The 16,284-nt window shown below is 37.2% G+C and overlaps 1 protein-coding gene and 3 pseudogenes across 1 annotated transcript; all 4 read right to left on the bottom strand.

The window, feature by feature from the left end:
- Nucleotides 1-6,967: 6,967 nt before the first annotated feature.
- On the bottom strand, nt 6,968-7,595 carry LOC149673218 (uncharacterized). Its single transcript, XM_089840232.1, has 2 exons — nt 7,127-7,595; nt 6,968-7,062 (listed from the first exon to the last, which is right to left on the bottom strand). The coding sequence occupies exons 1-2, from the start codon at nt 7,593-7,595 to the stop codon at nt 6,968-6,970; spliced, it is 564 nt and encodes a 187-aa protein (XP_089696358.1).
- Nucleotides 7,596-11,759: 4,164 nt separating this feature from the next.
- On the bottom strand, nt 11,760-11,878 carry LOC149673217 (5S ribosomal RNA; annotated as a pseudogene).
- A 139-nt stretch (nt 11,879-12,017) lies between these two features.
- LOC149673216 (5S ribosomal RNA) lies at nt 12,018-12,136 on the bottom strand (annotated as a pseudogene).
- Nucleotides 12,137-12,820: 684 nt separating this feature from the next.
- On the bottom strand, nt 12,821-12,939 carry LOC149673215 (5S ribosomal RNA; annotated as a pseudogene).
- Between the last annotated feature and the right edge of the window lie 3,345 nt (nt 12,940-16,284).

Here is a 16,284-nt window from a genome sequence, read left to right as displayed (position 1 = left end):
TTCCAATTTGTCACCATCTTTTCTTAAACAATGGCGGCCCTGAAAGAAAAAGACCTTCTTATCCGTACATTTCAACAGATTCCTTTAGTACACGGGTCTTATGGCTTTTGGTTTTTAATTATCCGTGGCGAAAATTGTTTTACAGCGAAACGCCTTCATGATCAAGTGTCATACTTATCGGCTTTATTATACTCATAATTTAATACGCGCATACACCATGGTAGGTGACCCCTCCCGCACCATCGGGTGGTCAACCTGGTGGTGCAGAGCAAAAGGCCATGCCGTGGCGGAGGGGCCAGAGTTCGGTGTGCCGGTTAGGATGCTTCCTTGGGTTCGCCCTTGGTTCGGACCTTTCTATGCCCCGTTCCACGAACGTTTTGCTCGGCCGCTTCGCCTCCGCCCGGGTGTTGCTTTGGCTCATCCCCAGCTCTCTCTTACCCTCTGGGGGTCACGGATACATATTCGGACCGTATGGCAATGCTGTGCTCGGAGGGAAATCCTCCGTCCCCTCGAGCCTTCTGCTGCCTTAGTCCATTCCTGTCGTCGACCACCTCCTGGCTGGGCTCGCCACTGACGCGCCTCAGTCACCTGCTCAAGGGGCGTTGTCGGGCCCCGCTGGCCGAACCCATGTGCCTTGACGGCGGTTCCGCAGGCAAAATGATGAACGACAATTGGGGGGGGGGGCAACGCCGAATCAAATGTTCTGACAATAGTAAGTGACTGATGTAGGTACACTGTGTATATGCAACCCTATAATGGTTAGGGCAGTTTTTACTCCTAAATAAAGTAATGATCATCAACTCTCTCTCTCTCTCTGTCTCTCTCAGATTCTAGGAAGAAGAATTTCTGCATCTAAAGCTATCTCTTCCCAATCCCTAAACGTTTCAAACGCGTTTTCAGTGACTCTCCTTATATCTGTAGGGGAAGGACAAGCTTTATTCCATTCTTTTTAAAGAGAAGGACCCGAAAAAGGATCAAAGAATTGCTTAAATATCTTAAATATGGCGCAATCTTACAATTCAAGTAGCAGACGATGTCTCAGTTTTCCAGTTTTCTCTCCTATCATTAAACAGTTAACGAAATATAATCACGAGTAACGCGAGCTAAAAAGAAATTCACGTGCATGCAGTTTATCGTCTGCTTTTTCAATTTTTAAGGATATTTTCGTTAAGCCTAATTCTCAGAAATAATTTATTAAAACCAGCACCATTAATTGTGTTGCATGCATTTTTTAATTAATAAGAAGTCTGGACACTTCCTAAAATGTAAAAAATACAAAACTACTAAATCATGGACAATCGGGTGCAATTGCAAAATTGCTAACGTATCGTCTACTTCTTCAATTTGAAACAAATTAGCTAAGCCTAATTCGAAGGAAGAAAACCTACTTCACGTATCTATGAATGAAAGGTGGCTCCTGGAAGAAAAATAGCTTAGCCAAGTAGACAATTTATCCCTAGTTTCAAAAAACTTCCAAAGGGGATGGTATTTAGCCAGGGGAAGATAGAATTGAAGGAAATTAAAAATAAGGAAAAAAAAACCAGCGAAACGCCAAAGGAAAGGGAATAAAAAATAAAAACTAAATTCGAATATAGCACTGAAAGATCCGTTTTAGCTTTATGAGATTGGATATATATACGGGCAGGGGAGGGGGGTTGCCTATATACAGTTCCGATACAAACTATAGAGCTTTTCTCGGACCAGAATCTCGATCAGAGATTTCAGTACGCGCCAACGGAATCTTAGGAAGAGGAAAAAAACTGGTATTTTTACTCTTGCTTTTAAACCCATCGAAAACCAGGATGTTTTAAGGAATATGAAGATGATATTACAGCAAATAAAGTATAAAACAGGATAGCGTTGAAGTGCATTTCTATCCTACCAAAAATATGGGTCAGTTTAAAGAAGAATTTTAACCTTAAGACGAATAACAATTTAAATGTCACGAAAATAACAAAAACAAAGTATCATTCGTCCAAGCTAAGATTGTATTTCTACTTAAAGGTACATTCCGGGATAAAAAAAACTCCACCTTAACTGAAAGGACGTACACTAAAATTATTAACACTACATCTCAAAAATTATTATAGTTATTATATTTTAAAATATTTAAGTCTCTTATAATATCAAAATTGGTCTCTAACGAATTTCGTGTTTGGTGTGACGTGGCGTGTATAGGTTGCGCATATTGGTTTAATTCGGAGCCCATGTTACTTGACTATTTACTGGAAATGGGTTTAGGCACACGTCCGTTATTTGTTTAGAGTCAACCAATATTTTCTAGAAATGTGGGACACCAATAGAGGGAAGAACGCGTCGTCTGCTCGATGAATTATTTCGCTAAATCGCTGTTAGGGAAAGTAAGGCGTCTTAGGGTTCCTGTTTCCTTAGTTTTGGAATACAAATAACAAAATTTAAAATTAAGGTAACTATTGCTCGCTGCTAGATTTAAAGATTTATATGTAAAACCTTTGATTTAAATTCAAGACGAAAATTCGACCTGATAACGACGTATTTCTTATTAAGGGTGCTACAGTTAATTAGAAAATACATATAAAGGTGCTCAAGCTCGGACGAAATACCAAAGTAATTTGTTAGTCTACTGCTAAGAAATTAGGAAAATCAGCAAGAAAGCCAACATTTACAATTAGTAAACGTAACTTGTTAGCACTCACAAACTTAGGACCTTCTAGTTGTCAACGAGAACGAAATGAAGAAAATAGGTTTAAGCGCGCTATAAGGTTAGGCTGACCTCTGACCCAAAAGTAATTTTTTGACGTACTATCTTAATTAGTTAAATTACAAAAATTAGACTTCATTAATTAAAAATCGAAACACGTAAGTTTCCCATTTAATAAATGCTTGTTAATTTAGAAGTATTCCGAAAACTAACTTCGCTATAGTTTTTCCGTATGGCCTGCCACAATTGCCTTAAAAAACTGAAAATTTTTTAATGCTTTTTCTATGGGACGCTAACCCTAAAAACTGTGAACTTTTCTTTAACATTACGGAAGGGTGTCATGTCATATCTACAAGGGCCTACCGGCCCTGTAGAATAAAATAGTGCTATGGCTGGGGCTAGAAGGGTGGAAGGATACCAATTTGAACCAGAATACACCGAAGAGGAGGGCCTTGGCAATCGAAACGGAAAATAATAGTGCTAATGTAAACAATGTAGCACATATGGACATTGACAAGGTACGAGAAAATTGTTCATGTGCAGGCCGCACAACTGTAGTATTGGAAGAAGGTTTAACCCTAGAACAAGAGCTCCAAAAGTATTTCAGCATTCGTGACACGAGATTAGGGGTTATTTGTTGCAAACAAATAGGAAGAATTTCACGATTTATGAGAGAGAAACCAGACATGCTTCAGCCAGAATGCATAGGAAAGCATATGGGCTTCAAGTCCATGTGCTTAAACCGAATAGTTCTAGAAACTAATCGTAAATTAAACTTAAATTACCGGAGACGAAGACAAGATCTACCAGATGTCTTTACAAATCAATGAGTTCTAAATGACACAATCAAAAATATTTATATTTCAAATTTATAGTTGGAATTGCTTTAAGGTCAATTATTAACAGATAACGGAAATTGTAAATATATATATATAAATATGATAAAACCTTTTACTTTTATGTAGGGATATCAAATTTTCAACCCTAGGGAAGTTGATGTAGCGCTCAATGATTAAATCCCCATAACTAACGGAAAGTAATAATAATTTATTTTTAGTTAGGAAAAGTCAAATATTTTATGGTGTTTTTGTTTAGTAATATAAAGTGTCAAATATCCAACTGTCCCAGTTAAAATTACTAAGTAATTATTTGAATATGCAACCTTCACTAAAGTAAACATTTTAAAATGTTAATTTCTATTTAAAAATGCCAAAAAATAATTCATACTTTCAAAACATTCCTGTAATATATTTATTGCCAAATCTTAAGTATTCTCTAATCATAAAGGTTGTTGTTAACGTTAGTATTGTGATATTCAACCTTCATAAACAAATTAATTTGCAAGTATGTTTGATTACTTGAAAAATTAATTTATAGTTTCTAGCTGTGATATATATTAGAAAACAAATTAAGAAAGGTTGTCATTATTATTGTGATACTCCGTACAAAACATTAAACTTAATTTTTAGTCTTAATTGAAGGTTGATAAATACAACACTGTAAAATCAAAAATTTTGGTTTTTTTTTATTAAGTTTTTTGTAATGCAAATTATAAACCATTACCAAAAACAAATCAGACTATACAATTTGTATTTGCTATGAGAGTTATGATTGTTAATTTAAATCTAACCTACGTCTCTTAGCCGCAGAAACAAGTTCCGTTTTATTGGGTCTGGAAATTGGTGCGATAGAACCCATCGATCTGATCTCTTTTCGTTTCTTTATATTATTATTCATCTGCCTATTTAAAATATTTTCGAGGATATTGTAGATATAATAGTAGCTTTTTTTTCTTTTAGAGGTCTCGCGTGCCACGCTCCAGTTGCTTTGGAATAGTAATAGGCGAATTTTTCCTTTTCAGTTTTGCTAGAGGCAATATCAGATAAGGTTTTCCTACCGAAATTAAAATTGTGGTCTAAAGCTGCCAGCTGAGTTCGCGCTTCCATATGTCAAAACGTTGCCTACGCTATATCAAGCCCCGAGTACGCTCTTCTGGCTTGGCTAGGGGGGGGGGACTTTTAAGGAACGCGCCACCTTGTTTTTTGCTCTTTTCTCTTCGAAAACGGCGGTCGTAGCAATCCCATTTTAAGGGATCTTCCATTTATTTGAAATTGGAGGGACCGTGCATAAATTTGATGGGCCAAATTTTTTAATAATATTTTCAGCGTTTCAATGCTAATAATACGTATTTATTATTCAAATATTCTAATATTATATATTTTTATTATTAGTTAGATTTATTATTATTATGATTTATTTGAGAAAAACCGAATCATTTTTAGAAATAACTATTTGAAAACTTTTCGTACAAATAAGAAATCTGACCTCTATTAATGCAACGCTAAAATTTGCTTCAAAATTTCTTAGTACACTCTGAGTAAATATGTATATAGAAGAGTACTCTTTTAAAATTGTATAAATAAATTCTAAAAATTGTATAAGGAAGTTTTAAATGTAATTAATATAATTTATCAAATCCTGTATTTCTGTAAAAAGTAACATTGTTATGTTGTAATACAGGATTTAAAAATAAACATCAATTTCAATTATGATTAGAAAGATTAATAATTATCATTATTATGACTAGAAAGATTTATAATTATTATTATTATGATTAGAAAGATTTATAATTATTATTATTATGACTAGAAAGATTTATGATTATTATTTTGATTGGAAAGATCTATGATTATTATTATTAATTTATTATGATTGGAAAGATCTATGATTATTATTATTAATTTGTTATGATTGGAAAGATTTATGATTATTATGATTAGAAAGATTTATGATTATTATTATGATTAGAAAGATTTATGATTTTTTTTATTATGTTTAGAAAGATTTATAGTAATAATAATTCAATTCAATACAATTCAATAATAATAATGAATGAATGAATGAAATTGAAGTTTATTGTGTATAAAAAAAGTTGGTTCACAACTCACGAGATTATACACACTTAGTAGAATATTTCAAAGCATACAGTAAACAAATTATACATAATTACACAAAATTTTACAGAATTAAACGAAATTACTTAGAATGAATCCAAATTATATAGGATTATACGAAATTATTTACAATTATATAAAAGAATACAATAGCCACGACAGTACATTGAGATTAGGAAGTTATATTGTGAAATGTTCTATTTTATTATTATTAAACAATTGAAGACGGATTAGCCTCTTGGCATCATGCAGGGTATCAGAAAAATGTCTACAATATTAGCAAATTTATTACATGTAATTTGCATGCGAACTATCGGGTTTAAACTTTTACGATTAATATAGAAGGTGTCCGGGCAACGCAAATTTTTACGAGTTGAAAATTTTAGGTTCATTAAGAGATTAGAGAGGGGGATTTTGTAATTTATCAATTTAAACAGAAAAGTAAAATCATTAATACTGACATAATCGTCAATTTTTAGGATATTAAGAATAGTTAACAGTAAGGTATAATTATATTTAGATCGTGGTATAAAGAATGTGTGGCAGAACTCAATAAATTTTCGTTGCACGCCTTCAATTTTATTTTTAAGATACTGGCTGCAGTTAGCCCAGGCAACCCAACCTAATATCAAACGTGAGCGAACGAGGCTCAAATATAGAAGCCGAACATGACTTAGAGATTGTAATTTGCGACAGATCTTTAGGGAAACGGCTAAGGTACGGCGGCATAAGCTAACTGTCTTTGTGATATGGTTTGAAAAGTGAAGTTTAGCATCAAATATCGTACCAAGATCTTTAGTCTCTTTTGCTGAGCGAATTAAAGTGGAGTCTATTTTATAGGAGTTCAGAATAGTACGACTGACTCTTCTTGTAAAGGTCACATGGACAGATTTAGCGGGGTTTACGGGAATATTATTTTTCCGGCACCAGTGCGAGACAGTGTCTATGTCCTCCTGCAGTAAGGAGCCATCGAGTTCATTGTTTATTACCATACTTAGTTTATTGTCATCAGCAAATTGGAGGAGAGTGGAATGACGGATAAGCAAGTGTAGGTCGTAAATGTACATATTGAAGAGCAAAGGCCCTAAGGAAGAACCCTGAGGAACTCCACAACTTAAATGGTACTCGATGGAGGTAAGCTTGCCATTGCATTTGAGAACATAGGCTCTGTCATTCAAATAATCACCAATCCAGTTGAGCAATATGCCGTTTACACCCAAGGCGCAAAGCTTGTACCTCAAGAAGTTATGCGAAACGCGATCAAAAGCCTTTGCAAGGTCCAAATATATTACGTCAACTTGGCCGCAGCTTTCCACCACCGGACCTACGTGGTTCATAAAGGCAGCATGATTAGTCTCAACTGATTTTCCTGGTGTGAAACCGTGCTGGCAATCGTTAGGGAAAAAATTAAACCATTGTTGCAAATGCCTGTGCATGACCATATCAAATACTTTTGCAAAAACACAGAGAAGTGAAATAGGTCTGTAATTACCAGGATCGCAAGAAGCACCCGATTTGTAAACTGTAGCAACAACGGCTTTTTTCCAAAGAGTAGGAAAGGTACTGGTCTTGATTGACAGATTGTAAATGTGGTCTAACAACGGAAGAAAGATGGCCTCGCAGCCCTTTAAGGTAAGGGCTGGGATACCATCCACACCCGTAGAGAACTTGTTCGGAAGCTTTTTAATAGCGTTATGGATATCCTGGCGCGAGATAACTAATGAGTGTAATTGCACAGATGTAATACTAGAACTATCAAAGTTATACGGCTCACTAGATTGAGTATTATCTACGGATACGCGAGAAAAATGCTCGGAAAACTTCGATGCCAGGCGATCGGGGTCTGAAACCATATCGGTACCAAGTTTAAGAGTTATTGTTCTGGAATCTTCTCGAATGTTACCATTGACAAGACTCCAGAACTTTTTAGGGTGAGAGTACGCATCTTGACAAACACGCATCATCGTGGGTATTTCTAACAAACAACTGTCCGAAAGACTACAAGACGACCCTAAATTGATGTTGGAGCAGGCCATTCAAACCATTCGTAGCTCGGACGAACGGAAACGAGAACAGCACGATCTCAATGGCAAGATCCCACATAGTCAAGTTGATCACGTGAGTGGTAGTAAACAACATTACCATCAACGTTCACGACCTCAATGGAAAGAATGAAAACCCTACAAGAAGCCTGCGCGTGAGTCCACGAGACCACAGACTAGAAGTTCACGAAACCACTTTCCAACGAACAAAAATGGCTGTAATCGATGCGGAAATAAGGAAGAACACTCAAGGGAGGAATGCCCCGCTGCAAGCCAAAAATGCTACAAGTGAAACAAAATTGGACACTATGGAAAACTATGCCGAGGAAAACGTATAGATCAGATCCAAGCAGAAGAGGACTTCTACATCGATTCAATTACCTGCCAAAATCAATCTACAGTACAAGACGTAGAAATTCTCGATGACCTCTGCCTCGAAAGACTATTTTCCGACGAAAATGCAGCCAAGGACACATCGATTTATCTCTGCTCAATAAGTAGCGAAAAGGTCGGAAAATGGATCATCAAAATTCATGTCGACGACGAGCCCATAGAATTCAAGGTAGACACCGGCGCTGAAGTCAATGCCATATCTCTCCGTCACTATGAGTCGAGGTTAGCGCACTATCCACTTTTGCCGTCAGACAAATGCCTATTTGGTCCAGGCCATACCCGACTGAAAACAGCAGGGAGAATCCGAGTTAAACTGAGACTAAAAGGGAACACGATTGAGGAAGATTTATATGTCATCCACGGCCTTCAGATTCCACTTCTTGGTCTCTCCGCCAGCGAAAAATTGCACTTGGTAAAACGGCTAGACGAAGTAAACAAGTCAACAGCAACAACCACAACCGTGGATGCTACCAATGAATTCCCGGACTTGTTCAATGGCTTGGGAAAAATGAAGACAACGTACCGCATTCAACTGGTGGATAACGCGATTCCCTTTGCACTGATGACGCCAAGACGAGTCCCGATAGCTCTCATGGATGACGTAGAGAAGGAATTAAATCGCATGGTCGATTAAGGAGTAATTTCTAAAATAGCAGAACCCACCGGCTGGTGCGCACCAATGGTCATGGTGAAGAAGAAAGATTCGAACATGTCGAAATCAAGTGATGGCTCGCCAAAACACAACCTCAGAATCTGCGTCGACCTTACGCGCTTGAACAAGTATATAAAAAGGGAACGTTTCCAACTACCAGCGGTCGACCACCTACTGGGCCAGTTGGCGGGAGCGAAGATATTTTCAAAACTAGACGCAAACAGCGGCTACTGGCAAGTACCATTGGAAAAGGAGACAGCCCTATTAACCACGTTTGTCACGCCGTTTGGTCGGTTTTGTTTTAACCACCTACCGTTTGGCCTGAGCTCCGCTGCGGAACACTACCAGCGCCTTATCAGCACCACCCTGGAAGGCATCCCTGGGAATGTCAATTTACTGATATTCGGGTCAACGCAAGAAGAACACGACGCGAACCTTCGCTCAGTACTAACCCGACTACAAGAAGCAGGCATAACGCTGAATAAAAAGAAATGCGTATTCTCCGTTGCAAGCATAAAATTCGTAGGACACGTCATTAACCAATCTGGAATACATCCAGACGACGAAAAATTAAAAGCCGTCACCAACATCAAGACGCCATCGGACGCCACGGAGTTGAAAAGATTCCTCGGGCTTGCCAATTACCTCGGTAAATTCATCCCAAATATGGCGGACATCGCCCGCCCCTTGAACGGATTTTTTAAGCACGAAGAACCAGTGGGTATGGGAGGCACCCCAGCGTAAAGCCTTCGAAGACAAGAGGAACATCCTTTCGTCCAAACCCATACTGGCGTTATACGATCCGAAGAAGAAAACAACCGTCTCCGCCGATGCATCCTCCTATGGCTTCGGAGCCGTCCTACGACAGGAGCACGAGAACGAACAGAAGGTCGTAGCCTACGCCTCAAGAACTCTCAGTCCGGCCGAGACCAGATATGCCCAAATTGAAAAAGAAGCGTTGGCAATGACATGGGCCTGTGAGCGTTTCGAGGACTATGTTCTTGGCATCCGAATTCTGATCGAGACAGATCACAAGCCGTTGGTAGCGATCATGCAGACAAAATCATTAGACGACCTGTCACCGCGTCTACAACGACTTCGCATTCGTCAAATGCGGTATGATTACATCGTCTACTATACACCTGGAAAGGACTTAACTATCGCCGACACTCTGTCACGAAGCCCTCTACCTGATATAGGCTCCTCAGAAATGGACGAAGAAATCACGGCTCACAGTCAACTTGTCACATCAACCCTGCCGATATCCAACGAACGATTAGCAGAAGTCTGGAAATCGCAAAATGAAGACGCCACTTGCAGACAATTACATCAATTCTGCCGAACATCATGGCCAAGACGAAAAGCACTAAATCAAGAAATAGCCAAGTTCTATCAGTACCGCGACGAGATTACGATAGAACATGGTCTAATCATGAAAGGATCCAGGATCGTAATACCAACCTCTATGCGAAAAGACATTCTAGAGAAAATACATGAAGGACATCAAGGAATTAATAAATGCCGAGCAAGAGCCAAGTCTTCAGTTTGATGGGCCGGAATGTCACGGGAAATTGAAGCTACGGTTAGGAGTTGTGACGTATGCGTACAAGAGTCAACTAACCATCATGAACCCCTTCAACCAAGTGAATTCCCGAGTCGCCCAAGGAAAACGATCGCGATGGATTTATTCCACTTAAACAAACAGTGGTAACTACTGGTAACCGACTTATACTCGAGATTTGTGGAAATCAGAAAACTAAACAGCTTAACATCAACGTCAGTAATCGATCACGACAAATCCATCTTTTCTATTCATGGCATCACAGAAGAAGTTCGTAACGACAACGGACCACAGTTCCAGAACAATATGAGATCAGCGTTTCGAAGATTTGCAATTTGGAATACGGGTTCAAACACGTTACCTCCAGTCCGAACTTCCCACAGAGTAACGGCTTCGTCGAGGCCGCTGTCAAAATAGTAAAACGATGCATGGAAAAGAGCGAGGACATGAACATGGCCCATTTATTTTATCGTATCGTTCTACGCCTCTAGCCAATGGCTACAGCCCTGCCGAACTCCTGATGAGTAGAAAACTACGCTCGACCGAAAAGGAATTACTGCCACGGATTCTGCCACCAAAGGTCGTACACATTCGAGAGGAACAACGAAAAAGAAATCAGAAAGACCAGTACGATGTTCGCCACCGAGCTAAAACTCTTTCTCCCTTGTCAAGAGGAGCGAGAGTGTGGGTGACTGACCTACGGACACACGGAATCATCGAAGAAAAACTAACATACAATAGGTCATACCTAGTTAAGACACCCAACGGCACTATCAGGAGGAACAGATTTCATTTAATTCCAACGCAAGCGTCACCGAAACAAAGAAACACCATAGCCTCCTGTATCACGCCAGACTCTCCAGAGCGAAGAATCACCCTAACCCCTAGAACGATGCCAGATCCGGAACAACCGCGCGACGACGGTGAAGACATGCCGCCTTCGCAACCCGACAACGTTCAGCCATCAACTGGATCTCCAGAACAGAAGACACGCGACCAGTCCTTAACAACTCACACAAGATACGGTAGAAAACTGAAGAGAGTTGTCAAACTTAATTTATAACACGAAATCGTTAGAATTGATTTGGAATGATTAATTGTTAAATTAATACTGTACGTAATTTTACCAGTTGTATAATATGTCTGAAATTGAACTAAGAAAGGGGGATGTGTTGGTAGCTTATGATCAGCCCTGCATCACCCACTAATTATATATATAAGCAGACGAACATCGGTACTATCGAGTCTAGTTCGGGCTCTCTACCTAGCATGTTGTAATGATTTAGACGCAGTCACGTTGACGAATAAAGTTACGTTTATTTTAAGAACTAAATGTGTTTTCATGTTAAATAGAAAACACAAAAAAAACCAATTAGACAAATTACATTTCCTGCATGTTATTTAAAAATAACAAAAAGAAACTCTGTTTGCTTTTCTCATATCTGGTTGATTTTAAAAAAGGAAACTAAAGTGTAAAAGCCAACGGCACGCAATGTTCGTAAGTGGTCTCAATCCCAAGTACAGACTGCGATCGACGCTGCTTAACTTCGGTGATCGGACGAGAACCGGTGTTTTCAGCGTGAAATGGCCGTTGCCGAGTGGACTAGTTAATTATTCGAACTTAAAACCAATTAGACAAATTACCCTTCTCCATGTTTTTAAAAAATAACAAAAAGAAACTCTGTTTGCTTTTCTCATTTCTGGTTGATTTAAAAAAAGGAAACTAAAGTGTAAAAGCCAACGGCACATAGTGTTCCTAAGTGGCCTCCCTCCCAAGTACTGGCTGCGCTCGACGCAGCTTAACTTCGGTGATCGGACGAGAACCGGTGATTTCATCATGATATGGCCGTTGCCGAATGGACTACTTAATTATTCGAACTTAAAACCAATTAGACAAATTACATTTCTTGTATGTTCTTAAAAAAATAACAAAAAGAAACTCTGTTTGCTTTTCTCATATCTGGTTGATTTTAAAAAAGGAAACTAAAGTCGAGGGGCTAGCCACTTACGAAATATGGTGTACAAGCCTTAAGAAATATATTTCAATATTTCGAGAAATATCGTAATATTGAAATATATTTCAATATTTCGAGAAATATCGTAATATTGAGAAATATCGGAAATATAGGGAAATATCTGAAATAATGAGAAATACCGGAAATATTTGGAAATAATGAGAAATATTGGGAAATAATGGGAAATAATGAGAAATATCGGAAATGATGAGAAATATCGGAAATATTGGAAATACGAAGGAAAAAGGGAAATATCGTGAAAATATTGGAAATATTAGGAGAAATATCGTGAAATAAAGAAATACAAAAATAATAGAAATACTGAGAAATATTAGAAATACGAAGGAATAATCGAAATATTGGAAATTTAAGGGAAATATAGTGAAAATATTGGAAATTTTAGGAGAAATATCGGGAAATAAAGAAATACAAAAATAATAGAAATAAATCGGAAATATTTGGAAATATGAAATCTGGTGTACATTTTTTTGGGAAGTAAGTAGCCCCTCGACTAAAGTGTAAAAGCCAACGGCACACAGTGTTCGTAAGTGGTCTGTCTCCCAAGTACAGACTGCGCTCGACGCTGCTTAACTTCGGTGATCGGACGAGAACCGGTGTTTTCAGCGTGCTATGGCCGTTGCCGAGAATATTTGTGAATTATTCGAATTTAAAACTAATTAGACAAATTACCCTTCTGCATGTTTTTAAATAAAACAAAAAGAAACTTTGTTTGCTTTTCTCGTATTTGGTGGATTTTCAAAAAAGGAAACTAAAGTGTAAAAGCCAATGGCACGCAGTTGAAAATGTGTCCGAGTCGGAACCACCTCTGATAGAACAAAACCAAAGTTGCATAGATTATCGAAGGCTTCTTATACCATTATTGAGTCTGACGTGCAATATTGCATACCCTCTTATTTTTATATAACATTTAAATGTTTTGCAAAAGTTCAATGTTCATTGAACACTGAAATAGTTTATAATGTGTCCGAGTCGGGACCACCTCTGATAGAATAAAAGCAAAGTTGCATAGATTTTCGAACGCTTCTTAGACCACTCTTGACTATGACGTGCAATATGTGTCTGTAACTGTATACCCTCTTAATTTTATATAACATTTAAATGTTTTGCAAAAGTTCAATATTGATTGTAAACTGAAATAGTTGAGAATGTGTCCGAGTCGGGACCATCTCTGATCGAATAAAACCAAAGTTGCATAGATTTTCGAAGGCCTCTTGTACCATTCTTGAGTCCGACGTTCAATATATGTATCTGTAACTGTATATCCTCTTAATTTTATGTAACATTTAAATATTTTGCAAAAGTTCAATGCACATTGAAAACTGAAATAGTTGAGAGTGTGTCCGAGTCGGGACCACCTCTGATAGAACAAAACTAGAGTTGCATAGATTTTCGAAGGCCTCTTGTACCATTCTTGAGTCCAACGTGCAATATTGCATACCCTCTTAATTTTATATAACATTTAAATGTTTTGCAAAAGTTCAATGTACATTGAAAACTGAAATAGTTGAAAATGTGTCCGAGTCTTGACCAACTCTGATAGAACAAAACCAAAGTTGCATAGATTTTCGAAGGCTTCTTGTACCATTCTTTAGTGCTACGTGCAATATTGCATACCCTCTTAATTTTATATAACATTCAAATATTTTCCAAAAGTTCAATGTTTATTGAAAACTGAAATAGTTGAGAATGTGTCCGAGTCGGGACCACCTCTGATAGAACAAAACTAGAGTTGCATAGTTTTTCGAAGGCTTCTTGGGCAATTTTAGAGAGCGACGTGCAGTATCTGTATCTGTAACTATATGCCCTCTTAATATTATAAAAGATTTAAATGTTTTGCAAAAGTTCAATGTACATAGAAAACTGAAATAGTTGAAAATGTGTCCGAGTCGGGACCACCTCTGATAGAATAAAAGCAAAGTTGCATAGGTTTTCGAACGCTTCTTAGACCATTCTTGAGCGCGACGTGCAATATATGTATCTGTAACCGTATATCCTCTTAATTTTATGTAACATTTAAATGTTTTGCAAAAGTTCAATGTACATTCGTTGAATTCGATGACTTCGGATAGTGTACGTTGAAGTTAAGCGCGGCCGTCCATGTAATTCCAATTGTTGCGTTGGCGGCAGAAACACGTGGTCGTTGTGAGTTTCGTAGTAACTTTGTTGGCTTATCCCACTTCTGAAGAATTAGCGCTACCCGACCTATAACTCGTGCCCTTTGGGTTGAATGAAATAACCGAGACGTGGGTTAAAACAAACTGGTATAATTTATGAAAAATAGGTTCACAACTTTAGGTACTACTCCGCGCTGTTAATCATACAAGAACTCCCCTCTCTTACTCCTGCTTCCAGTATTTATTGCTATTTTTAACATCACGTGACCTTATCTTATCTTACCGTTATTTTTTATAGCGGTGCCAATAAAATGATATTAGAATATAAAGTAGGCTGTGGCGCTAGGCGCGATATTTAAACAAGAATAAGACTATATTAAAACACTCTTTGACAATCAAACGGAACCAAAACGTCTTCTGAGTAGACAATTTCGGAATTTACATACAATGAAACCAACACACAGATGGGACCACCATTGGGGTATTCTCCGTCGCGCCCAGAAGAAAGATGTACATCAACAGTAATAAAATGATAAAAAATTCAACTAAAATACATATCTCACAAATTGGATTTATATATTATCGTTATTACCATTCAATATATAAATTTTAGCTTAGAACACTGCCAGTTTCACTTTATAAACTTTTTCTTTTTGGCTTAAGTATTATGACTACAGATAACACAATTTTCAACAATTTCACAGTAAATAGTCGTACCAAAATAAACTTTTGGTCATACACACAAAGTTGAATTTATATAAATTTAATGCCGTTTAAAATTTTTGCCACATTCGCGAAGGTTTGCAGTTTGACGACGAGTCATTACGGTAATTAACTAATCAAGTTAGGTCAGGTTAAATTAATCATATACGTTTTCTCTTAGTAGTATGAATGGAGGATAACTATATGACACAAATATAAACTACCAATCTATAGCTTTAATATTGTAACAGTTTCAATTTCATATTTTGAATTATTTTATTTCCAAGTAATTTAGAATAGTAGACCATTTTAAATATTCTCAATCTTCATTATTATTCAATCATTTACTCTCTTTTGACTCCACCAGTGAGTCAGGCCTCATTGTGTAACACATGAAGCCTGGCCTCCCTGTGTGAATGGTATGAATCCTCCTAGTCTGTTAAATATGTATAAAATTAACGGAAAGTTTTTGGCAAGTTAATTTCATTATTTTAATCTTGTTTTATCATAATTCATTAAAATATTGTTGTCTGGCCATTTCACTATCCCTTTAATAACTCCACCTAAGAACATGAACAAAGTCTTTCGAAAACCCTTTTAGTTGAAATGTTTAATGATTGAATGTCGCAATGGAAATTCGTGGGTGCCCCTTAGTAGTTTTTATATTAACTTAGGAAATTCTACGACATCCTGGGCATAAGATCACAATCCTAAAATGGAATCCACTAACACATGTTTGAAACTTTGACAATCAACTATAAAATAGCTTGAGATGTCAAATTTAAACTTGATAAGACGAAAGTACATTGTTCTCAAAGTTTACTACTGAACTTTTCAGAAATTAATAATATTTTATAAAATATTTGTTTTAAAATGGTCTATTATAAATTTAAAGCACCACATTAAGATTATTTATAACTAATAATTTAGCTAGGTGCATCGAGTAAGGCTTTCTTAAATAGTTCATAAGAGGCGTTCGTAATACCAAATGTGAATAGAGTACGTCAGAAATCAAGAAATAGAAGTTTTTGTTGCCTTTACCCGTGGTTTTAAAGAAAATTCTGAAGCAGACGATGCTTATATGAGAAAGTAAACCGTTATTGGTTGTATTTAAATTTCCCTCTTTCCCGTGCAGCCAATGAAACCTAAA

Source organism: Phalangium opilio, unplaced genomic scaffold (assembly GCF_054372755.1).
Source record: "Phalangium opilio isolate 3A_F unplaced genomic scaffold, DU_Popi_V2 ptg000053l_1, whole genome shotgun sequence".
Classification (NCBI taxonomy): Eukaryota; Metazoa; Arthropoda; class Arachnida; order Opiliones; family Phalangiidae; genus Phalangium; species Phalangium opilio.
Note: the sequence above shows the minus strand (reverse complement) of the source record. Positions and strands in the feature narration are given on the sequence as shown.

What these genes read in the sequence shown, in the direction of transcription:
- LOC149673218 (XM_089840232.1), bottom strand. Translation starts at nt 7,595, where the DNA reads ATGCGTGTTTGTCAAGATGCGTACTCTCACCCTAAAAAGTTCTGGAGT. An exon ending in GGGTGCTTCTTGCGATCCTG is followed by an intron (nt 7,063 to 7,126) that starts GTAATTACAGAC and finishes GGTCATGCACAG; the next exon opens with GCATTTGCAACAATGGTTTA.